Source organism: Protobothrops mucrosquamatus, unplaced genomic scaffold (genome assembly GCF_001527695.2).
Source record: "Protobothrops mucrosquamatus isolate PMUCROS unplaced genomic scaffold, P.Mucros_1.0 scaffold_203, whole genome shotgun sequence".
In the NCBI taxonomy this organism is placed as follows: domain Eukaryota; kingdom Metazoa; phylum Chordata; class Lepidosauria; order Squamata; family Viperidae; genus Protobothrops; species Protobothrops mucrosquamatus.
This window is the reverse complement of record NW_015386279.1, coordinates 99,209-125,576: the sequence shown is the minus strand read 5'-3', so window position 1 is coordinate 125,576 and position 26,368 is coordinate 99,209. Positions and strand designations below refer to the sequence as shown.

General features: G+C 38.7%; 1 protein-coding gene across 1 annotated transcript; it reads left to right on the top strand.

Annotated features, from left to right (window-relative positions):
- The first annotated feature begins 7,971 nt into the window (after positions 1-7,971).
- HNRNPH1 (heterogeneous nuclear ribonucleoprotein H1) lies at positions 7,972-24,676 on the top strand. The gene is made up of 14 exons (XM_029286133.1): positions 7,972-8,033; positions 8,191-8,329; positions 17,360-17,494; positions 18,027-18,182; positions 18,349-18,492; positions 19,860-19,998; positions 20,857-21,035; positions 21,127-21,198; positions 21,276-21,388; positions 21,501-21,636; positions 21,931-22,014; positions 22,139-22,189; positions 23,282-23,374; positions 23,934-24,676. The coding sequence occupies exons 2-14, from the start codon at positions 8,281-8,283 to the stop codon at positions 24,050-24,052; spliced, it is 1,470 nt and encodes a 489-aa protein (XP_029141966.1). The 5' UTR covers positions 7,972-8,033; positions 8,191-8,280; the 3' UTR covers positions 24,053-24,676.
- Positions 24,677-26,368: the final 1,692 nt, after the last annotated feature.

Here is a 26,368-nt window from a genome sequence, read left to right as displayed (position 1 = left end):
CATTTTGTTGGAATGTGTTGTATAGATGCTCCATTTCCTTTTTTCTGCTGTTCTGGGTTGCTGCAGTGAGTCTGGGCTCATTTAAATAAAGTTCTTAAACAGCTTCTCTTGTGGGAGGTGGAGTTGTTGCTTTAGTAGTGGAGCATCTGGTTAGTATGGTTGGTTTTTCTGTAGACTTGCATTTCTAGTTTGCCATTGTGGTTTCTGCTGATCAGGATATCCAGGAAGGATAGCGAGCTGTTGTTTTCTTCTTCTCTGGTAAACTGGATTCCTTTAAAAATGTTATTGATGATTCTGTGGCTGTTCTCTAATGAAATGACTCATTTCAACCCTGAGCTACAATAATATTCTCCTTCATTTGGTACACTTATATATCTTTGCTCTGCCTTGACTAGCTGGCTAAACGTATGCAAGCATTTAATACTGTAACCAGTTTGCATAAACCTGACTTGAGCAGTTAGATGGTATTCTCTGCACAGGAAGATTCAAAGAAAGAAACCTGTAGGAAACTTCTACAATTAGTCCTCGACTTACAACCACTCACTTAGTGACCAAAGTTACAGTGGAACTGAAAAAAGTGCTTATGACCGTTGCAACATCCTTAGGGTCACGTGATCAAAATTTGGATGTTTGGCAACCAATTCATATTTATGACGGTTGCATTGTCCCGGGGTCATGTGATCAGCTGTTGTGACCTTCTGATAAGCAAAATCAATGGGGAAGCCAGATTCACTTAACAACTGTGTTACTGACTTAACAAGTGCAGTGGTTCACTTAACAACTATGGCAAGAAAAGTCATAAAATGGGGTTAAAGTCTCTTAACAAATGTCTTGCTTAGCAACAGAAATTTGGGGCTCAGTTGTGGTCGTAAATCGAAGACTACCTGCATTGTGGGGGAAGGGAGATGTTAATACAGAATATACAGAAATTAACTAAATTCCCAACCAGACCTTCCTGACTTTAGTGGAAAGATATTCACCACTTTTGCGCCTGTTGCTTGCCTTGAATCAGTTTGCATGAAAATTCATGGCTGCATTTCTTGTTCTAGGATTTAAGCATGGCTAAGGTGACAAAGATGACTAGTAAGTTGGCTCCGGAGAAGAAAAAGAAAGGAGAGTATTAACTTTCCACTTGCTAATGCTAAATAATAAGGCAATAGCTTTTATAATAAAATATACTGTATATAAAGTGAATTGAAGTCCAAGATAGTAAAACACATGTGTGTTTCCCTTACTTCTCTTACTTCCCTCTTTGTGATGGTTCTGCTTTTCTCTGGTTATATCATCTTTGAATTTATGGAATATTTTGTTGAAAATGTTCTTGCTGATAAAAAAAAGTATGTTGGTATGCTGGGCTTATCTTTTGCTGACCTTCTATTCCTTTCTCAATTAGATAAGCAGCAGCACTCACTGAACCATCTGTATGTTTTCTCCAACCTTCTAGTAGAGTTCCTCTAGTCTAGTCCATGAGTATAACAGAGATACTAGAGTTGTGGAAAGTCTGAATATGAGTTCGAAAAGCAGCACCTGAATTCTTCTACACTTTCACCTAAGTTGACCTACATATTTATTTTTATTAGCTTATAGTATAAAATATGAAAATATAAAAGCAAGTAATAGGGAACAAAGGTAAGGGGAAGAAAAAAAAAAGGCGTTGACTTCCGACTCCTTCTGTTGCAGTAAAATAAGGCATTAGCATCGAACCTCAACTTTTTACTTTTCTATAATAGTATAAACTAGCCATTTCTATAACAACAAATCAATCTGTGCCTCTCTGGAATGATATTACAAAGGATTTACAAAGATAGGACAAATTACATGTATCAGTACTAGGTAGAATTTCTGTAATTAAGATGAATGTCTGTTTCAGACATTACCAATACTTGCAACTGATATTCCATTTAAACAAAGGCAGAGAAATATTTCCAAAGTAAAGTAGGCACAAATATGGGCAAGAGGATAGGAGCTGTTTTTGTTGCCTGTGATTTCAGACAACAAACATATTCAAAATTGTCATTAATAGCAAGCAAGGAGGTTTGCAAATATGGACAAGAGGATAACAGCTCTTTGTGCCTTGTGATTTCAGACAATAAACACATCCAAAGTTGTCACTAATAGCTTAACGGTTAACCCATGAATCTGGCCAATCTCCATTTAGCTGCAGTTAAGAAATAAGGCAACCATATTTTCAGTTTTTACTTTCCCTCCTTATCTTAAATTATGGAAGCTAAATCCTAATGAAAAAAAAAATCAGAATTAAATTAAAAAAAATCAGAATTAAATAAAAAAGCAAAGGCAAAATATTAATGAACTGTAAGCTATTCCTAGTGAACAGAGGAATTTGCAGAGGTTTGCTATATTAGTCTGTTGCAGCAAAACTACTACTACTACTTTTTAAGGATTTAGCATCTTAAAAAGAAATGGATTATAGCAGTGGTGGCGAACCTATGGCACGCGTGCCAGAGGCAGCACTCAGAGCCCTCTCTGAGGGCACGCGGGCTATGCCCCGGAGATGTCAACCGTCCCTCTTCAACCAGCCGCCCGCTAACTTGCCGAGGTCCCACGTGGCCAGATGCATCCCAGTACCCATGCGCTCGCTGGCCTCTGTGTACGGGGGCCGATGGTGTTAGGCAGCAGCCGCCCCGGCCCCTGCCTCACCTTGCCCTGTGACAATGGCACCCCTGCCTTGCCTCGCCTCACCCCGCAGGACGAGCCTCCTGCCCACCACCCTACCTGAGACTCCCTGGATCTCCCCCAACCCTGCCCGGCCCCCATAGGTGTCCCTCCCCACGAGCAACATTGAGGTGATCACACCCACCTTGGCCACACCCACCCAGTCTGCCATGACCACCACAGCCACGCCCACCTGACACCCGGTGAGAAATAAGTGGGGTTTGGGTTGCAGTTTGGGCACTCGGTCTCTAAAAGGTTCTCTATCACTGGATTATAGTCTTGTATAGCATGATGTCAACGCTGTAAACATTGGATGTTCCTGCTCTGACAACTGATGAAAATTGCAGCCATTTGCTCTTTGCTTTTAACATGCTTTTTCTGGTATTTAAAAATTAGGTGCAGAAGGGGGGGGATAAATGCTCGAGCTCAGCTAGCCATAATACCGCTGCTTTGTGGGAACCCAAGGACGAAGTGATAATGTTTTGGCAGGCTGAGGAGGAAGCCTGCGTTTTAGGCTAATTGGAGAACGTGATTTATGGCAGTTTATTGGGGGTGGGAATTGCACTTTGTTACTTTGTAACCAGGGGAAGGGAATTTAGTTTTTGGGTTCAACTGTGTAGTGCCGATACTTTGTTTCCTGAATAAAATGTTCTTTAAGGAAGAATTTTTGCCTTGAAGCTCTTTTGATGGGTTTCATCTATCGGAACCATGACACATACATGCTGGAATTTTGCCAAAAACCGAGTATGGATACTGGATTCATTCTGATCTCCATCCATCTGCCTTTGGGTTGAGTGGTGTCATCAGTTGGAGTTGACAGTAAGAAAGCATCTTGCTCTGAAAAATTCGTGTTTTCTAACTTTTATTTTTCCAAGCAAGAAGAAACAACCAGCAATGCTTATTTTACAAACTTCCCAGGTGGGTAGCTATTGCTCCCAATAATTTGTACAGACCTCCATATCCACAATATGAACTTTTTTTATCCTAATACAACTATTCTGATCAATCATCATCTCTCAATTCATACACAATGCACTTCATGTTGGTTTAACAATGGATATTTGAAAACAGAGAAGAGGCTGTGTGGACAGGGGAGGTCCTCCATCTTGGAGTAATTTGGTCAGCTGGATTAGGCCAATAGCAGGGACCACTTGCTAGGATTATCTTTAGGCTTTAGCCAAATAGTACTGCATCCATCCCGCCATGGTAATTACTTTATAGACCGTCACATAATAAGGATGATACAGTTGTATGTTTACCTTGGCAGAAATCAACTGCAAGTGTTGATTTCTACAATACCGCTGAAAAAGAAAAACAAGAAAGTCAAGAAGAAACCAGTATGGCTGCACAAAGATCTCTCTGACAAACTGAAAGACAAAAAGAACAAGTACAAAAAATGGAAAGAGGGACACATAACTAAAGCTGATTATCAGCAGACAGCTAGAACATGTAAAGATGAAATCAGAAAAGCAAAGGCTCAGAATGAATAAAAACGTGCAACAGATAATCAAGGATAACAAAAAAAAAACATTTCAACATATTAATAACAGGAAAAAAGTCAATGAAACTGTAGGTCCACTAAAGAGAGAAGATGGCAAGGACGTAACAGGCAATAGGGAGAAAGCAGAGCTACTTAACTCATTCTTTGCATCAGTCTTCACACAAAAAGAAATTATAGCCCAACATACAAAAAAAAAAAACTACTTCAAAAGACAAAACTAGAAACAAAAATTAAAATAAGCAAGAAAATGGTAAGAGGACACCTATCCGACCTGATGAATATAAATCACCAGGATTCGACAAATTACATCCCAGAGTTCTGAAGGAGCTAGTAGATGTTATCTCAGAACCATTGCACCATATCTTTCAAAAATCCTGGAGCATTGGGGAAGTACTTGAGGATTGGAAATGGGCTGATGTGGTTCCCATCTTCAAAAAAGGAAAAAAAATGGATCCAGGAAATTACAGACCTATCAGCCTGACCTCAATACCTGGGAAGATTCTGGAAAAGATAATCAAACAACCAATCAGCGAACACCTAGAGGCAAACAAAATCACTACTAAAAGCCAACATGGGTTTGTCAAAAACAGATCATGCCAGACAAACTTTATTGCATTGTCCAAGTAACAAAATTAGTGGATCAGAGGAATGCTGTGGATATAATTTACTTGGACTTCAGTAAGGCATTTGATAAAGTAGATCACAACCTACTACTCGATAAGATAGAAAAATGTGGGTTAGACAGCATCACCACCATATGGATTCGTAGCTGGCTGACCGGCCGCACTCAGCGTGTGGTCCTCAATGGAACTGCATCTACATGGAGGGAAGTGTGTAGTGGGGTGCCCCAGGGCTCTGTTCTAGGCCCAACATCTTCATCAATGATTTGGACAAGGGGATAGATGGGGAACTCATCAAATTTGCGGATGACACCAAGCTGGCAGGAATAGCCAACACTCCAGAAGACAGGCTTAAGATACAGGAGGACCTGGACAGACTTGAACACTGGGCGCTATCTAACAAAATGAAATTCAATGGTGAAAAAAGTAAGGTTCTACATTTAGGCNCTTTACAATGCCTTGGTAAGGCCACACTTGGAATACTGCATCCAGTTTTGGTCACCACGATGTAAAAAAGATGCTGAGACTCTAGAAAGAGTACAGAGAAGAGCAACAAAGATGATTAGGGGACTGGAGGCTAAAACATATGAGGAACGGTTGCTGGAATTGGGTATGTCTAGTTTAACGAAGAGAAGGACGAGGGGGGGGGACATGATAGCAGTGTTCCAATATCTCAGGGGCTGCCACAAAGAAGAGGGAGTCAAGCTATTCTCCAAAGCACCTGGGGGCAGGACAAGAAGCAACGGATGGAAACTAATCAAGGAGAGAAGCAACCTAGAACTAAGGAGAAACTTCCTGACAGTTAGAACAATTAACCAGTGGAACAACCTGCCTCCAGAAGCAGTGAATGCTCCAACACTGGAAGTTTTTAAGAAAAGGCTGGACAGCCATTTGTCCGAAATGATGTAGGATTTCCTGCCTGAGCAGGGGGTTGGACTTGATGACCTGCAAGGTCCCTTCCAACTTCATCATCATCATCATCATCATCATCATCATCATCATCATCATCATCATCATCATCATCATCATCATCATCATCATCATTATATTATTATTATTATTATTATTATTATTATTATTATTATTATTATTATTATTATTATTATTATTATTAAAGTTATAACTGGTAGCCAGCACGGGTTTGTTAAAAACAGATCATGCCAAACCAATCTCATTTCTTTCTTTGATAAAGTGACTAAATTAGTAGACCAGTGAAACACTGTGGACATAATATACTTACTGTAGATTTCAGTAAGGCATTCAGTAAGGCATTCGACAAAGTAGACCACAACCTACTGCTTGGTAAGCTAGAAAAAGGTGGAATAGACAACATCACCACCAGATGGATTTATAGCTGGCTGACAAACCGTACTCAAGAAGTAATCCTCAATGGTACAACATCCACATGGAGAGAAGTAAGCAGTGGGGTACCACAAGGCTCCATCTAAGGCCCAGTACTCTTCAATGTCTTCATTAATGACTTAGATGAGGGAACAGAAGGGGAATTATCAAATTTGCAGATGACACTAAACTGGCAGGAATAGCCAATATCCTAGAAGACAAGCTCAGGATCCAAAAAGATCTTGACAAACTTGAACGTGCCCTATCCAACAAAATGAGTTTTAATGGGGAGAAAAGCAAAGTTTTATATTTTGGCAGGAAAAATCAAAGGTATAAGTACAGATTAGGCGAGACCTGACTCAAAAGCAGTGACTGTGAGAAGGACCTTGGGAGTCCTAGTGGATGATCACCTGAATATGAGCCAGCAGTGTGCAGCAGCAGCCAAAAAAGCTAATACAATCCTGGTTGCATAAACAGAGACACAGAATCAAAATCATGCAAAATATTAGTACCGCTTTATAAAACCCTAGTAAGACTACACCTGGAATATTACAACCAATTTTGGTCACCATACTACAAAAAAGATGTTGAGGTCTTGGAAAAAGTTCAGAGAAGAGCAACTAATATGACCAAAGGCCTGGAGACTAAAACATATGAAGAATGGCTGCAGGACTTGGGTCTGGCTAATCTAAAGAAAATAAGAAATGGGGGTGACATGATAGTAGTATTCCAGTATCTGAGGGGCTGCCGCAAAGAAGAGGGGGTCAAATTATTCTCCAAAACACCAGAAGGCAGGACAAGAAGCAATGGTTGGAAACTGATCAAAGAGAGAAGCAACCTGGAATGAAGGTGAGGACAATTAACCAGTGGAACAGCTTGCCTCCAGAAATCGTGGGCGCTCCATCACTGGAGGTTTTTAAGAAGAGGCTAGACCAGGGGTAGGCAACCTTGGCTCTTTTATGACTCATGGACTTCAACTCCCAGAATTCCTGAGCCAGCATTGCTGGCTCAGGAATTCTGGGAGTTGAAGTCCATGAGTCATAAAAGAGCCAAGGTTGCCTACCTCTGGGCTAGACAGTCACTTATCTGAGATGGTATAGGTCAGAGGTAGGCAACCTTGGCTCTTTTATGACTCGTGGACTTCACCTCCCAGGATTCCTGAGCCAGCATGCTGGCTTAGGAATTCTGGGAGTTGAAGTCCACGAGTCATAAAAGAGCCAAGGTTGCCTACCCCTGGTATAGGTTCTCCTGCTTGAGCAGGGGGCTGGACTAGAAGACCTCCAAGGTCCCTTCCAGCTCTATTCTCTATACTGTCATAACTTATGACATAGCTTATGTTTGAAGTAGTATATTGGAAAAATGCAAGAAAACACAGCAATGGGGATCCAGATGTTAAGTATTCTGGACCCCTTAAGCCTGACTGAAGGAAGTCTTTACAAGCTAACCTGAAGAAGCAGACTAAAGATGTGCACCAGAGAAGATAGGACACCACTGACAAAGAATACTTTTTTTGAACATGTAGTTTCCAGGAATATGAAAGCAGACAAAAGCTCGTAGTTTCATCCTCAAGACGTTTATTTGCATGGCAGCCTTTTGGAATTTAGTCAGATTTCCTTCCCTCTCCGGAGAGTTTCCTAGAGCCGTTGTCGCGGCCTTGCGAGACCCAAACTATTCGCCCCCCATCCCGGGTCCTCTTGTTGTTTTCCAGCGCCCAAATACAAAGACCCTGGGACTTTAAAGGGAAGAAAGAGGGGGTGAAAAATGGTGCCTTTGTAACCAGGCGATTGGTTGGCTGCAGAGGACGGGCGCGGGGAGGGGTTATTTAATCTGATGTCACAAGCCTACAAGTGGGGGAACGAGTTATTTATAGAGGCGGAGAGCAGCGGCGCGGACGCTCGGTGAGTGGCGGGGCGAAGGGCGCTCGGGGGGCGGCCTTCAGAGGTTGGGGGGGGGGGGTGTCTGTAACTCCGGCAGTCGAAACCGAGTCTTTCCCAGCAAGCCGCGGTAGCGGCGCTGTTGATTTAACCGCCTCGTACCTTCCGGGTATTGTTTTAGCATCCCACTTGACTGATTTATTGGTCGCCCTTCGCGTCCTCCTCGATCATCCCCCGGGGCGAAAAGCAGCAAACGCAACGAGAGAAAGCGATGGATCCGTGTCACACCGAGGAGACTGGCCCAGAAATCCCCGGCCTTGGTGAGAGGGCGCCGCTGAGCGGAGGGAGGGAGGGAGGGAGGGATCTGCGGCCTAGCGACGGTTGAGGCCGTTGCTGCGGGTTTTCGTGCGTTGGCGCAGATCGGGAAGGGGGAGGGGCCTCGGTTCACACACACTTCGGGCCCGATGTCTCATTTCCCCAAACACGGCCGGCGAAAGGGATTCCCTTCTCGCGTCGGGGAAATTGTCCCGCGTGGCTTTTTAAAGAAAGCGCGGGTGGGGGGGGCGCGCTCCCCCCCCCATTATTCTGGGCGCCTCCCCCTCCCCCGCCCTTTCTTTTGACCACGTCCTGCCTCCGCCATTGTCGTGGGTGTTTTTCCTCGAGGCGCGCGCTGCGATCTCGACTGGCCGGCTGCAGGGAGGAAACGGCTAGGGGGTCCGATTCGGTCTTCTGTTCCCTACCAGACCTGTTGTTGTAAAAAGAGGGAGGGGAGGTAAAAAGGATCTCTGGACGGAAGGAAGATCCGCAATGGTGGTTGGGTTGGAAATCCCCAAAATGGAAGGGAGCGGGACACGTGACCGACGGCAATAACAAAACGGAGCGAGCGGATCTCGCTCTGGTCCACCCTGGCCCCGCTGCGCAATATTATGCCCCTTGGTCGAGCTCTGTTTTGAGCGACCTTCTCGTGTATCGTTCAAAGAAACGAAAGCTTCTGCTCCCCCCCCCCCCCCCACGAACTGCCTTTAAAGTAATAGGCCCTGCAATGGTAGTAATGGCCTAGAGCAGGGGTAGGCAACCTCGGCTCTTTTATGACTCGTGGACTTCAACTCCCAGAATTCCTGAGCCAGCATAGCTGGCTCAGGAATTCTGGGAGTTGAAGTCCACGAGTCATAAAAGAGCCGAGGTTGCCTACCCCTGGCCTAGAGTATAGACGGGAATCATGAGACTCCCTCATAAGCAACGCTCCGCTGGACCGGACTCTTGACCCATCTAGTCCAGTGGTCTTCTCTCTCACTTGACCAACCAGCTGCATAAGGAAGCCCACTAGTCTCCCACCAGATGGTCTTCAGAGCAACCACGTTGCCATTAAAGCTCATAGTGTGTTGTGGAAAATTAATGTCACGAAGAGGTCCTTTATTTTAAAGCTCCTCAGTAGGAAACATTTAAATCGAGCAGGAGTAGGGGATTATGGCCCTTTTATGACTTGTGGACTTCAACTCCCAGAATTCCAGAGCCAACATGGCTGGCTCAGGAATTCTGGGAGTTGAAGTCCACAAGTCATAAAAGGGCCATAGTTCCCCGCCTCTGAACTAGAGCTTGATTCTATTTACAGTAATCAACATTTATCAAATTCTAAATGAGAATTACAATACTTCAACTGCCAATTAATTCTAGTCTTTATTTTAAGTCTGTAAAGTATGTCTTTGCTTGAAAGTACTATGAAGTGCAGTTTTGTGTAATTTAAGAAGTTTTCTTAAATGTATCTCTGAAAGTTATCCATCGTCTTAAAAATTAAGAATGCTGCAGTGGAGGCTAAAAGTGTATTATTCTTCAGCTACTTGAAGAAGAGCTGTGCTGGCCTTTTGCAATTTAGTTAGTGCAGTGAGTTGCCAGTAATCAGTGGTAAGACTCTCTGAGAAGTTAGGATTTTAACTTTGGTTCTTTATATAAAATCACAGGAGCCTGGTTTGGGCATAACATTAAACCTTAATGGACAGGTACATGTGTTGTAAATCAACAATAAACCACAATTGTTACTGGTGAACAAATTATGAATTTAGATTAAATATGCTTTAATAGTATACTGAATTAGTACAGTTTTTCTTCTGAGAAATTGTTTTCCTCAACACTACCCATTAATAGATAAAATGTATATAGAATGAATATGGCTGACAGCATACTTGTCACATTAGTTTCAAAACAAATTTGTCAGATTGGCCCTAATGAAAATGGTAAAGTGATGTACCTAACAAATCTTTATTGAAATTAAAGTACATATAAAATGGTAATGATTGGATTTCTTCACTGAAAACATTGTGCAGCAGTCTCCTCTTTGCATGTTAAAATCTATTATCAGTGTGAGTTGTTTGTGCTCATTAGATAAATAATAATTTTCTTAGTGTCCTCACTAAACAATACCTTCATTTGCTAGGCAGTCAAAAAAGCCTTGATCTGTGAAAACAAAAGGTATTCAAACAAGATATTGAAGCTTATTAATGGGAATATTGAGGGTGGAATTGTGTTTGTGTATTCAGTAGCCAGTTGAAAATTGGTTTGACTTTGCCAGATAAGGGAATCTATTCCAGAGTGTCCTCTGTCCTCATTAGTTGGTTAACTGGTCTCATATTTTAATAAGCACGCTTTTGTTATATTTTTGTGCTACATCCACAAGAGAAGTAAAAACTATTGTTCTTAAATTTTCAGTAAAAGCTTAATTAAATTTGCTAATACATCTCTATGTAAAAGACAACTGTTATAGAAGACATAAGATGGTTCCCTCCACTTTGGTCCTGTAAGCATTAGCCAACATTGCAAATTGCATGGAATTCCTAAAAACTGTCCTCGAAAACATCTGTTTACTATTGGTCATATAGATACATTTATAAATAACTCTAAATGGAGATAGTGGTCAAGGTACTGATACGAAAATTTGGAATATAATTAAAATATAGTGCAGATTATAAACAGAAGACTTTGTTAATAATGCTATAAAAATGAAAAAGATGGAGTGCTTTGAGATATTTGAAAATTCTTTGGCCACAAAATATAAAGTGGTTTATTATGGTGATTCGTGCAACTTACTGCTCCAAAATGAGATGTATTTTAACATGGCATGATATACAAACCTATCCCAAGAACAGGTACATACTACAAAGTTATGAATTGAGCCTCTTGTAATGAGTTTAAAAATGGCAGTGTAAATTAAGGAGAAATAATGCTTGCTTGTTCTAATAGGTATTGTTTTATTGCATCATTTCTGAAATTTTCATTAACATCTTAAGACCAAAATGGCTATGTTTTTCGGTTTGTCAGAATCCATTCTGCAAAAGAAAATTAGATTGTATTTCACCTGGAGTTCAATTACATTTTTTCAATAATAATTAGTATTGCACTGTCTCAGATGAGTATGTTAGTGCAGGGGTCCCCAACCCCCGGTCCATGGCATGTCAGCAACTGATCTGCACAAACAAGCAAAGCCCCATCCGCGAGATGCAGGCAGCACACAAAACCACGCACCCTCTGGTCCGCGGAAAACCTCTCCAAGGAACTGGTCCCTGGTGCCTAAAAGGTTGGGGACCTCTGTTAGTGCATTTTTCATGTCTTGAATGTAGTAGTAGTACTTACATCAGTTTCATAATGGAATTTTGCTCAGAATCCTTTAACTATAAAATGTTTTACTACATATTACTCTCATTCTCTATAAATATTCATGGAATTCTTAGTTTTCAGAAACTTACATTCAAAAAACTAGAAAATATTTCTTCTGTCTGTATTTTACTTTTTCTCTTAAAACTATCATAGCCTTGAAGAGTTTTACATACACTGAACTTTGAAGTTTGATTAAAATTCAACCAGACATTGTTAAGATCTACTGTTACAAACCGCTGAATGCATCTGTTCCTGAATCTTTAAAGATTCATGAGTATATAAGCATTTATGGCACTGTAATATATAATTTATATTTCTTAGAAAGTGGCATTAAGGAGATCTAAACTTGGATATGTAATGTTCAAATACATGATTATATTCTTCTCTGAAGGATTTTTTAATTTATTTTTCTCTAGCATTAAAAAAAGCGTCTTAAGTAGCAAGAGATATATATACCTCATTGTCGTCTCAAAGCCAGATTTCATGTAAAGGTTTTCCAGATATTCCAATTGAATTTTTTCTTCTCTCCCTTTATGCTATAGTGACTTCATGCATTTCTATATTTTAAAAATAGGGAATAGGAAATATACTAAATGTTTTGCAAATGCTTTCAAGTGCAGCTAATAGGTTTTCTTACATTTTATATCTTTCTACTTTAGAGCCTAATATAAAGCATGTACATTTGAAAATAGGACCTAATTGAATTATGGATGAATTTGCTTTAAGTACAGATTTAGGATTGCAGCCTTAGTACTTTGATTTATCAGTGAATAGATTGCAGATTCTTGGCATATAACGTATCTACTAAAGATAATATAAGTTTCAAACTAGGCTAAGTATTGAAATTTCCATTTTAATAGCAATATTTTACTTTCAATGTTTAAATCAACATCAGAATGTCTATGGAGAGTCTTCCAGGCCATAGTTTTCCCAAAGGTGCTTTTTCAGGAGGCAAGTGGACTTGTTTTTGTCGTTTTGGTTTTCTTTGAAGACGTTTTGCTTCTAATCCAAGAAGCTTCTTCAACTCTGAATGGATGGTGGGGATGAGTCTGTGTTGTTTGCATCTCAAACTGAAGGGCAAATAGTTCTTGTAGCTTGCAATGTTTTCTGGAAATCCGTTCATACTCCTGCACCATGAGAAGGGTATTCATCCCAAAGTGCATAGCTAAATGTCTGTGGAGATTCTCAGTCATCAAGGTCATGGTTGTCCCAAAGGTGCTTTTTCAAAGGTGAACATCCTTCGAATGGTACGGGAGTATGAAAGGATTTCCAGAAAAATTGCAGACTACAGGAACCATTTGCTCTTCAGTTTGAGATGCAGACAACACAGACTCATCTCCAACAGCCTGCGCCTGTCTTCAACAGTGAAGGGACCCAGGGCAGAAAACCACCTGCAGCCAAGAAGGCTCCACACACATTTGCACTACTCAGGTGATCCTGAGGATACATATAAACCTCCAAATGGCCTCACCGACTCTCTAAAAGAAGGCAAATGACCAGCTGTCTGCAAGGAATATAAATCCTCCCATTCCCCATCCAGTCAGAGCTGAAGAAGCTTCTTGGAAGAGAAGCAAAAAGTCTTTAAAAAAAAAGTCCAGTTGCCTCCTGAAAAAGCACTTTTGGGTCAACATCAGAATCTCTTTAACTGAATCTCCATTGTTGTTTCCTGGCAACAGTGAGTGCCTATATGGAATCTTGATATCAGAACCATCAAAAGACTTGAGTCTAGGGTTTAGACTTGTCAGGACTCCAATTGCTGTAAGCAACAATCAATTTTGTGCATGTATATCTAAAATTAAGATATTCCCTAAATGTGTATCAATTGAATTAAGAAAATGTGTAGTTGTAGCAAGATGGTGATTTATTGATAGGTCACTTGGGGCTCTTATGAAGAGCAAGATACAATCTCAAATCTGTAAAGGTTATCACCAAATGATAATTTAATATGATAAAGGGGAAACAAATACTTGACTATGGAGTACATATTTTAAATTACATATGTATCCTGTCCCCCCTTCCAGACAACTTTTTAAAATTGGAAGATGGTTATGATCTATAAACAACACAGGTAGATATAGCAGGTGGTGAAATCAAAAATTGCAATGCATATATTCAATGATTTTGTTTTTTGGTTAATCCATCTTGGTATCCTAACAAAGTTAGGATCATATATTCTCTCAATCTAGATGCAGAAGTGGCTGCATCTAGATTGAGAAAATATATGATCCTAACTTTGTGCCTCAATGGGACTTCCGTCAGTATATATATCCTGGTTTGCATATAGTTTTGAAAGCTCTAACTTCAAGAGCCTGCAGGAAGAGGTCTGAAATTTTCAAGTTTGCTTAAATCTTTCAGTTGTCATCTGATTATAGTCTATATATGATCTACATATTATGGCTGTAATCTCAATTTGATATCGGTAATATATTTAAAATCATAACCAGTTTTGGCAGAAGGAAACATCTCAGGAGTTGTATGGGGACAGATAATTCCCTCTAGTTCTACGTCAGACTCAAACTGTTTCAACCAGGCATGCCAGTCCTGATAAATTGCCCACTGTTTCAGTGATGTCTCCTGATTGAAATGAGTTAGAAGCAAACACACACCTAAAATAAAATAGATACAAGTATATATTATAATATTAAAGTATACTTTTGAGATTTCTCCCTGTGTTAAGTCACGTAAATGATTGGTCTAGTGGTCAAGGCTAGAAAGCAGGAGTCTGTGAGTTCAAATCAAGCTTTAGCCATGAAAGCCAGCTGGGTGACTTTAGGTCAGTCAGTCTCGGCCCAACCACCTCACAGGATGGTTACTATTGGGAAAATAGGAGGAGGAAGATGTGTTGTGGATATATTAGCTGCTTTGAGTTATTTATGAAAATAAAGGTGAGAAATAATTCCGCTGAAGATCATGCTTGCTGAACCAATCCTTCTAGATGGATTGGACTTCATGCTGGTATTTAGCAAAACTATTTCTTGAAGTAGAGAGTCAGTTTGGTGTAATGGTTAAGGCACCAGACAGAAACAGGGAGACCATAATTCTAATCCCGCCTTGGGCACAGAGTCAGCTGGGTGACCTTGGACCAGTTAGTCCCTCTCACCTCTAGGAAGGAGCCAATGGAAAATCACTTTTGAAAAACCTTACCAAGAAAACTGCAGGAACTTGCAAACATACCTATAGCCCAACTAAAACCTGTTTCTGCTAAGTTATATGCAGCAAAATATCCAGTGCAATGTTAAGGTGCTACATAAAATTACTCAAATTATTATATCTATAGACTTGGGCAATTCATATGTGTCAGTGCCTAATCCTGAAATAATTCATGTTGGTTTTGAATCTTTAGTCCCATTCTATCATTTCAGTCCAAACTTTCTTGATACTCAACTTCAGATGTTTGAATGTTGCACCACTTAGCAACATAAATTATTTCCCATTCATCGTAACTTTTTAGTAAGTGGACAACTGTAGTCCCAAAGGTGCTTTTTCTTGAATGAGAAGCGAAACGTCTTCAAGGAAAAACAAAGTCCAGTTGCCTTTTGAAAAAGCACTTTGGGACAACTATGACCTGGATGACTGAGAATCTCGGTAGACACAGAACTATGGAGAACTGTAGATTTCCCTGCAGCTGTGAAAAAGGTTGTCATTTATATTTGGCTATAAATGTAATACAGAAGATAATAGGATTTTCTGCTACATGACTGTCTTCTAAAAATCTGAGTCTTGAAAATTGCTAAGATTGAAATTAAAATTGGAAACGAGAGCAGTTTCCAAGAGGTTAATACTATAATTGCAATAGTTGGGGTGGAAGACATGACAAGAATTCAAGGTTTTTCTGATCTAAATACATTTTAATAATGCCTATCCTTGCAACTTAGTGATGTCGGTGGATAAAAGTAGGGGCATTTCCAATATAAAAAACCTTTGGAAATACATTTAAATTTTTCCTCGCTTTTTTTTTTTTAACTAAGTAAATTTGTGACCTATTAATTAGGAAATATTAAAAAAAACACTTAAGTCCACCAAAACTGAGCTTTTGGGTCGTGGTAAAGTGGGGAAGAATTGTGATGCTCAATCAACAGATGAATGGCTCTCAAGCAGAAATATTTCTTGGACCCCATGTTGCAGGACTTCATTTACGGGATTAGCTGAATAAATATGTTGCTGCTTGGCCTGGATAATAACCGCTATTATAAGGCGCGAAGCTACTTTACATATATTTCATTCAATCGAGGGTTTTTGAAAGCTGAAGTTCAGTCAGTGAGTTAGGATTCGGACAGTGTGGTTTGGCGGGAGAATACACAATCACGTCTTTGTCTGCTGAACGGAACCGCAATGAGTTTCTCCCGCGCCTTCACCCCTTCAAGAATCGGCCAATCCATAACGACGCGGCCAATTTTTCCTCTTGTTTTGGCTACAGAGAACTCTTTGCCTTCTGTTCCCGCTTACTAACGTCTACCCGTCACCGGAACTTAGATGCGGATTTGAGTAAACTTCCAAGTCGCCGCCCATTTCTCGAAGTGTAGTTTTATAGAGCCGCCATTTTTTCCCCTCGTTTTTATACTTTCGCAATTCTTTTTCTCTGGAGGATTAAAAAAAAATCTACTTAGTTTTCTATATACGGGATAAAAGTGCTGTTCTGGGTTTTGAGCGCAGTGTTAAAGGTACTTGAAAGTCTTAAATTTGTTGCGTGTGCTTAATAGATCCGTTCGGTATTTTTAGTTGTATGTGAATGTAGTTGCGAAGTCTCGAGATCTGATCATTTCCTATTCTGAGAAGTTAGCGATTGGCCCAAGTGGGTTAAAACGTGCTTTAAGCGGAGGTTAGAATAAAAAGGTAAATGCAGCTTTGATGAAAGGCTATGGATGCGTTTGTTTGAGCAGCAGAGAGTACCCAAAATTTGAGTTTTGCGACAGGAAAAAAACCTGGCGGGCTTTGTCCTCAAGAGCTGCGCGAGTGGTTTTCCCTGTCTAGCAGGCTGCACGCAGTGGGAGCGATTATATGATTGCAGGAACAAATATATGCTACAATAAGAAGTACGGTAACTCTAGTTTAATTCCGGGAAGCTTTATTTCGAATTATATTCAGCAGGGCCTTCTTTCTCAAGTAAAACCGACTTCGGATTTGTGCTGTGGAGGTTAGGGTGGGGCTTAAAGATGGAAGGGGGGGGGAAGGGAAGAAACAACCTTCAGGACGCATGCGCACTATGGGAGGTAATGTACGCGCGTGCGTTTTGGGCTCCATTTTCAGCCACGCCGCGGCCGACTTAGAAGAAGGTGAGCTTACTTTTAGTTTAGTTATTGGTTGGTGGCAGGCTAGTTCGAAGGACTTCTGAATTTGGGATCCATCTCTTCAGCCGGTTGTTCTCTTCAGGTTACTAGCAGCAGTCGAAGCGCGTTTTTTGAGGTGAAAAGCGGCACTAGGGCCTGGCCGAGCGGAAACGCATTACTCGTTCGCCGCCATTTCCTAAGAACGCAGCGCGTACCGCTACAGCCGCCCGGCTTTCTGTGTTTGGAGAGGTGAAGTGACAATTCAAACCGTCTCCAGTGTCCTGGACGAGGATATCGGTCGCCATGTGTACGTGGGGTAGGCATTGGAAAAGCGGAGATGGGCAAACGCGAAGTCTGGTGGGGGGGGCCTTGTAATGGGCCGGGTTGCGAAATTTCTACCCCATTCAGTGTGGCGACGTTTTTGTCTGCCCGTAGCAACAGAAGGAGAAACAGAGACCACACTCGCTTCTAGCATGATGTTGAACACGGAAGGCGGTGAGGGTTATGTCGTAAAAGTGCGCGGATTGCCCTGGTCCTGCTCTGCAGATGAAGTGCAAAGATTTTTTTCTGGTAAGTTTTTCTGTCTCTCCTTCCGGCTAAACCGTACAATAAAGCTTCCCTTTTCCCGCCGCAGCTTGATATTTCCGGGTGCGAGTTTTATGTGGCGTTCTCCTTTTCAGATGCTGTAAAATGTGAAGTATTCCTTTTTTTTTTCCTTTTTTTAATATCGCATTATGTTGGGTGACATTATTTTAGGGAAGTAATAGAGTCTGGTGGTTCTAAGTATATACCTTCCTTGGTGAGAAGGGAATTCCCGTTTCAAGAATATAGACTTACTTGATAGCAACGTACTTCGTGATAATATCTTTGTGATAATTAGAATCTCCTTTCCCCCTTAGATTGTTAATTTCTGTTCTGTATGTAGCCTGTAATATATACTGGAAGTGGTATTTTTTTCCCCTTCCTGTTCCAGAATTACTTGAAATTATTTTTTTGCTTCTTTTTTTCTCTGTGGTTTGGATAATAGCCTTAAGCATTTTGTATGCATTTGATTTTTGCTAGAAGTCTGCTTATGTGTTTAACTTATTCCACTTTTTCTTAGAATGCAAAATATTAAATGGATCTTCAGGGGTCCGTTTTATCTACACAAGAGAAGGAAGACCAAGTGGAGAAGCATTTGTTGAATTGGAAACGGAAGAAGATGTGAAATTGGCATTGAAAAAAGACAGAGAAACAATGGGACACAGATATGTTGAAGGTTTGGATTAAATTGACATAGTAACTGATGACTTATTTTGGGTGGAATTTAGATGCATGAGTATTTTTATGTGTTTATAAATGTGATCCTGTTCTCCAAATGATTGTCGTGCATTAGCCTTTTGTGCCAGATTCCAGAATTCATTAATTTTAAGTGCCTCTTGCAGTCTTCAAGTCAAACAACGTTGAAATGGATTGGGTTCTGAAGCATACTGGTCCTAACAGCCCTGATACTGCTAATGATGGTTTTGTACGTCTTAGAGGACTTCCATTTGGTTGTAGCAAAGAAGAAATTGTTCAGTTTTTCTCAGGTATGTGGGGTATAAGTCCTAGCTGTAAGTATGGGTAAAAGATTACAATTTAGTGGCTCTGAAATAATGCCAAGTAATTAGTAATAAAGCAAGCCATGACCATGCTTAAACTTGTAATATTGAATGGTTTTTCCTATTAATGTTCAAAAAGGACAAACTTGAACTATAATTTGAAATATTTACTAAAACTTAGTTCTTGTTTGATGTTGATAGACTGGAAGGAAAATTATTTTAATTGTTCCACTCCACTAAGACAAGTGTTCTAAATGTTTTTTGAAATTGACCTGAATCTCTAGTTAATTAAAATAATTTAAATTGTTGATTTTTAAATTGGCTGAAAGAGTGGAAAACGTTTTAGTGCCCAAGTTTGTATGTTAATATATCAGAATATCAAGGAATATCGACCATTTTTCAGAAGTTTTAATCAGGTGAAGTGTTTACAATGTGGGAGGTTGGGAGATGGGTGGAGAAGTGAGAATAAGACAATATGTAGTGTAAACATTTGTATTATTTTTTGATATGGTAATCTCTGCTATGTGCTAAAGATATTGTATTACTTTGCAGAGCTGAGTACTTTGAAATATTTTAATTTTGATATAGACTTTGTTTACATTTATCTACTTTAAAATAAATAGAACATTTTCTCTGACATTAAATATCAATACATAAAATTATTTTTTCTGTTTATAAAAAGGACTGGTTTCATGTTTTGCAATGTCTTTATAGTTGTATAAAATTGACTTAAAAGTTCATGCATTTATATAGCAAAAATTAAAACAAATATAAAAATAAGCTTTACATTTAAATGTTCTAAATGCACTCAGTAGTCCAAAGAATCTTAAATGTATTTCTGAAATATGAGATCAACTTGCATTAACTTCAGTTTTTATTGAAAAATGTCTCCTTAAGATCTTCCTACAAACCTTAAATGTTTACATTTTTACTTACTTGAAATATACAAATTGTCATTTTAGAACTGAAATATTTTGCATAGATATCTTTGAAATCTTACGATATGTTCTTTGTAGAATTATTCTTGCTGTATTTTAATTTTAATTGAAAAATTGAATTTGTTTATATAAAAATGGATTATATATTGCTTTTCTTAGCATATCCTGTGTTAATTTGAAAGAGTATTGTTATTAAAGCTGCAGAAATGTGGCTGTATGCAAGCAGGATAAGTTAAGAATCTCGTATTTGCTGCATTTATATTGACATGTTTCTGTTATAGAGTTAATAGTACGGTATACTGATTCTAAATATAAAGTATAAATTCTGGTATATTTTTTAAAGCTATAAGAAAATCATGATTGGGCTTGTGATGTTAATATTACCCCCTACTGGGGTTATTTGTCCTTGGGTTGAAGGGTTGGAAATCGTGCCAAATGGGATAACATTGCCGGTGGACTTCCAGGGGAGGAGTACGGGGGAGGCCTTCGTGCAGTTTGCTTCACAGGAAATAGCTGAAAAGGCTCTAAAGAAACACAAGGAAAGAATAGGGCACAGGTGGGGATGGATGGTTGGTTGGATATGTCGCTCTTCTTATGGTAAACTGTTGTTAAATCCATATTCTCTCTTCTTAAGTGCTCACTTTACAATACACACTTTCATATTCTAACACCTCCTTTGTTTTCATAAATATTACTTTCTTTTAATTCATGTGCAGACTGGCTGATGTGCTTGTTTTGCTCTTCCCTATTTCACATTACCTTGTTAATTCTGATCTAGTTTAAAGTTATTTACGGAAGTTGAGAGATTATGGCTTTACATTTCTTTAATAGCACCAATTATGCCTCTAGTTCTACATACACATAGCCTTTTATTACCATAAGAAAATGTGATTACTGAACTTGTTCTATACAATGATGTAACATTTTCTTGTGTAATTTTCACATAAAAAAATTAACTTCCAAAAATGTCACAAAGGGTTATTCTAAATTTTGTGACTAATTAATCAAAGCATGCATCTTTTGCCTATGCTAATTTGCTATGCAAACGCATAGGAGGTCGTGTGAGCACATAAAGCTTGTTGGAATGTATTGATGGGTTAAATTTCTGGCGGAGGCTAGCTTTTTAACCTTCCTCTCAAATTGCCACATGAGCAAAACATGGGTCCTGTTGAGTGGACATGTTTCCCTCCAGAGCATTTTCTGTTTGCTGTCCTTAACCCTTAAGGTTGGGATAGCTTAATTAGCACATATTTCAAACTAATTTTTAAAATCAGCCTTGGATAATTCTTACTAAAAACTGGCCTATAATTGCCAGTTCCAAGGCTGCAGGGTTTAAATATACTGTTTCTTGTTATTTAGTGTGTGTGTTTATTAAAAAAAAACTCAACTATTTTTATGTATGTAAACCTTCTAGGTACATTGAAATCTTCAAGAGTAGCAGAGCAGAAGTGCGCACTCATTATGATCCTCCCCGCAAATTAATGGCCATGCAGCGGCCTGGTCCTTATGACCGGCCAGGTGTGGGAAGAGGCTATAACAGCCTTGGTAGAGGCAGTGGTTTTGAAAGAATGAGACGTGGTGCTTACGGTGGAGGTAAGGAAGCACAGTTTTTTTACTCTACAAATTGCCTACAGTGAGTGCAGTGTGTGATTCATTTCAATAAATGTTGAATTATGGTTTGTAGGCTATGGTGGCTATGATGAATACAATGGATATAATGATGGCTATGGCTTTGGATCTGATAGGTTTGGAAGAGGTAAGTAATCTTGATACAGGCAGTGAAGTAACTTTGTATACATACAAATGATTTAGAGTGGACTCTCCTTTCTGCAGGGATGTCAGATCATAGATATGGTGATGGAACCTCTACTTTCCAAAGTACAACTGGTCATTGTGTACATATGAGAGGATTACCTTATAGAGCTACTGAGAATGATATTTATAATGTAAGTACGTTTTTTGATAGGATTTGTTCCATTAATTGAATCACGACCAACTGATTCTTAATGTAAGAATTTTTCATGGACTGACAGCTTCTGTGTGATATTCGTTATCTAGTTCTTTTCGCCTCTTAATCCGGTAAGAGTACACATTGAAATTGGACCTGATGGCAGAGTCACTGGAGAGGCAGATGTTGAGTTTGCTACTCATGAGGATGCTGTCGCTGCAATGTCCAAAGACAAAGCAAATATGCGTAAGTTGCATGCTTGATCTCCTATAGCAGGGGTCTTCAAACTTGGCCCTTTTATAACTTGTGGACTTCAACTCCCAGAATTCCTCAGCCAGCCAAGGGCCAAGTTTGAAGACCCCTGTCCTAGAGAAAGCATTACACCATTTCTATCAATATTAGATAGTGGAATAAATTGTTGTTATTATTTCTTAATATTGAACAATATATTTGGAATGAAATACTAAAGTTACTCAGATCTTCACTGAGAATTTGATGGTCTTGTGCGAGTTCAGTGCATTGTTATCTTTGTTTCCACAGAACACCGATATGTAGAACTCTTCTTGAATTCTACAGCTGGAGGAAGTGGTGGTGCATATGGAAGTCAAATGATGGGAGCAATGGGTAGGTGTAAGCAATTTAGTTTCACATTAGTGCTGCTGATATTTAACAAAACTGGCTGATTTTATGTAGTTCCTGTTTGTTCTAAATTACCTGAAACTGAAATTCAACTTTGTTTTAATTACAGTTAAGGAAACCGAAGGGGTAGTTCAAGATTGGAACACTAACACATTGGCAGGTATACAACTTTTAGATATTCATTCCAACAATTAAGTTAAATACAGTATGTGTGTATGAATGGAGCAAAGAATGGTTCTAGATTGGGGAATGGTAATAATAGTGGGGGAATGTTGGTATGTGTCAAATTTATATAACCACCCATCTCAAAGAGAAGTAACGTTGCTACTTTCTTTTTGAATGAAAACTTTAGGCTGAAGGGTGGAATTGGCAGCTATTACTTACAGCAGATACTCTTTTTAGTAATGTCCTATTAAATTCCTAGATTTGATATTTGATTTTTAGCATACACTTTTCAGTACTGCATAGAAGCAATTTCAGATGCTGAGCTTGCTTATGGAAATTCTTGGTGATTTCATCTGGTGTAAAGGGTGCATGTGCTGTTTTTATAGCACTTTGCAAAGTGAGGTTAAGAAAAGTAAAGTTCATATTTCCAACTGCAGAAACATTTTGCAGAGAAATGAAATAAGTGAATTTTTAATTAGAACTATGATCAGCTGAGTTTTGTGTATTTTTTTGATTGGTGTAGATTATAGCATTAGAAGCAATAGAATTAGAGGAAAGTGATGCTATAAGCAGATGTCAATTTGTATTTTCCTTGTATCCTGTGCCAAATATAGTACAACTTGTGTTTTAGCAATGTAAGCCCAGCACATGTAAATCTCTATTTCCAAACACAACATTTAGCCAATTCACTTGAGAATGAACATAAAGTAATATTTCTGAAAACAATTTACTATGTAATTAAAGAACAATAAAATCACTTTCCTTACAAATTGACCAGCTAGTTATTGCTGAATTCAGAAGCCACAAAAGTAAATCATTTGAATGCTGGTCTAGAGAGATCTTCCCTGACAGTTAAGGAAAAGAATCAAAGTAGAATTTATTTAAATAACAAAGTTTATATGGCCGCCCAACTCTCAGTGACTCTTGGCAGCTTACAAAGAATTGCTACAAGAAGACAGATTTCTGTTTCAGCTAGACCTTTGGGCAAATGAATGACATAATTCTTGTTTAGGTGGACTGTAATTCATACTCTTCATAAAATATGGTGGTAGTAAAATTCTTAACATACCTATTCTTAACTTTAAAGGAAGCCAATCCAGTTATGGTGGTCCAGCTAACCAGCAGTTAAGTGGGGGTTATGGAGGAGGATACGGTGGTCAAAGCAGCATGAGTGGATATGGTAAGATGTTTTTATTAATCTTTAGAAGACTATTTAGAATTGTATTAGAATTAGTTAGCCATTTATATGAGGGTCATCATGCTTCAGCAAACAACTGCAGATATTTTGAGTTTGTCCAAGTATTTGGTTTTAGCTTTAGAACATCAAAATCTAGAGGAGCAAGATCAATGGAGAGCCACTGATTGAGCATAGATTTTTTTTTAAATCTGAAAATAGTTTGGCAAATGCCGAGTGATCAAGATTTGGATCCAATCCACATGAAACTAGTTCTGACATCTCATGGTATGTAATGTGGTCATGTGTATTATTTTGTGCAGTAGAGGGAGGGCATGAAGCTATTCCAGGATTTGATTCTGTGCTTTGCAAAAATCTGGGAAACTGGTTTGCAGTTGGCTTTATAGACATCTTAAAACATACAATGACATAGAAGGAAGTTTGTCTTTTTAATAGTACAGGATTATGCAAGGCGTTATAAAAGGGGAAATTTGGGAGGAGCATGTTGCCTTGTAAATAGCACTGCACTTTTGTACTAAATTGTATAATATGTTATCTGCTTTAGGTAACCAGAGTGCAATGAACAGCAGCTACTACAGCAGTGGTAATCGTGCATCCATGGGGGTGAATGGCATGGCTGGAATGTCTAACATGTCCAACATGAGTGGTGGCTGGGGAATGTAACTTGTCACCTGATTTTTTTGTCAACTTTTTTAAGAAAACAAAAAACTAAGTTTAACAGTTTTGCAATACAAGCTTGTGATTTATGCTTTACTTGTAAGTGAAATCAGGATCATTTTAAAACATTCAGGTTCAGTATTTTTGAATATGCTGAAACATTCATCTAGGGTATAAGTCCAGTAAAGAAGTTCCTGTTAAACAACTCTCAGCTTTTTCCAGTTTTTGTTGTAGGAATGTATTTGAGCAGTAAGTGTATTTAGGTTAAAGCTGTTTCAATTATGTTAAATGTTGCTCTTATACCACATAACACCCAAACACTGTTTTCAGTGCATGTTCAGGAACATGCTTTTTGTACAAACAAGTTATAGGAGCTGTGTTGGAAATTCAAGTGAACCTTTGGCATGTTAGTTCTAGTTTTTCTTTTAATATCTTGTAAGGCACATTTACGCTTTTTAAGTTAATAGGGAAATGTGAGGTGCAATACAGCTTACCTTTAGGATTTTGGTCTTAGTATTCAGATGACAACTGAGACCTTGGTTTAATCTTTCATTGTGTTGTGATTTATTTTTAGGTGTATTGCGCTAAGTGAAACTTGTTCAAATAAAACTTCCTTTTAAAAACTGGGAACATCTCGTGATTTAAGTGAGCATTATATTTCCTGGCAACAATTCTGTCTCTGCATTTTGCTTTAACAGTTTTTAATAACAGTTTTTAATCTGCTAAACCAGTATAACCACACTGAAATCAGATCACGAGGAAAATATCCTAGCAATTTAGTCAAACTGCAGATAAAATGAAACTGCATAGAAAATAAATGTTACTAAAACGGTAATTGTATATTGATTATCAATAGGAAGTATACTTTGTGTATGAAATTGGTTTGCATAGTTTAAGGAAAGCAGATAATTATTATAATTTGTAAAACATTTTTTGCCCAGCTAGTAGTTTTTTAAATTGACCTTTAAGAGTACCAAAATACATGGAGACTATGGTTTTTTTAAAAGTAAGAGATGTTGTATGAAATGTAGGGTGCACTTCCACTTGATGCAGACTTACACATTTTCTGTTCAAAAAAAATGTAGGGCATGGAATCTTTAACTATATTTTGAAATACTCATTTCATAGTACTTCCCCACAGGGTGTGAAGTACATGTACTGGTACTCATTTAACCATTTGCTCATTCAGCAACTGCTTAAAGTTATGGTGCTGAATGAGGAGTACTTAAGACAGTTCCTTGTACTTATAGCCATTTTAGGGTACCATAGTCATATTATCACTATTGTGATCTTTTCTGCTGACTTCTGACAAGCAAAGTCAATGGGCATCAAGTGACTGGGAAGCCAGGATTTTGGGATTAGCCTAACAGTGGCAACTGGACTCCTGGAATAAGCATATATTGGAATGGTTATGTGATAACCTACTTTATGACTGCATGTTTTGATGTCAAAGAGTTACTGGTCCCAATTATAGACTATCTGTATAGTGTATTGTTGGATGGGGAGAGGATTGGCTATTAAAACAATGTCTGGTAAATCTGGGTTTTTTTCTAGTTTTATCAATTTCTTTCAAGCAATATACAAATAGTAGTTGTAATAGATACTCAGTTGTTTACAAAACAGTCGTGGGTGGGTGTGTTGAGAACCTTTGCCAAATAATAAATGCAGGATTAAGAAATACTGTTATTTGGGCATTGGGTTTTAACACATGCTAGAATTTAGACTTACTCGTTAACATCTGAAGTGTATTCTACAAGGTCTTCTAAATTAAAGTTTTATTCTTTGACTACTACAGGAAATACCAAAGCTCAAAACTGGGTGTACCTGAAAGAGTCTTATAATTGCTTGAATGCCATTAGTCATTGATACTTTATTTCCAATATATTACATGTATACTGTATTTGAGGAAGGAATCCGTTTGCCTCTTAGTAATGAAATTTATTTCATCTTTCCTTTTTATGTTGTGGTTTTCTATACCATCACTTAACTTTTTAATTCTGTGTCCTTGGTCCAGCCTTTCCTCTGAGCCATGTTATTGCTTCAACCATTTAAATTTCATTTATCTTTCAAATAATTATCTTTACTAATTTCAAACATGCTAATATTTTTCTTGTCCTCAAATTATTTTCTGTTATTTCAATTTCAAGCTGTAGCAACATGGCATTTCTGTTAGTTTTAATTTTTTCCAATTTCTTCATTGTGATTATTAATCTTTAATTATTCCAACTTAAACGAATAGTTTCTTTGCACTGATCCCTCTCCCTCTTCTATTTGCCTAATACAACATATCTAGGCAACCATGTTTTTAATTATGCTTCTTAA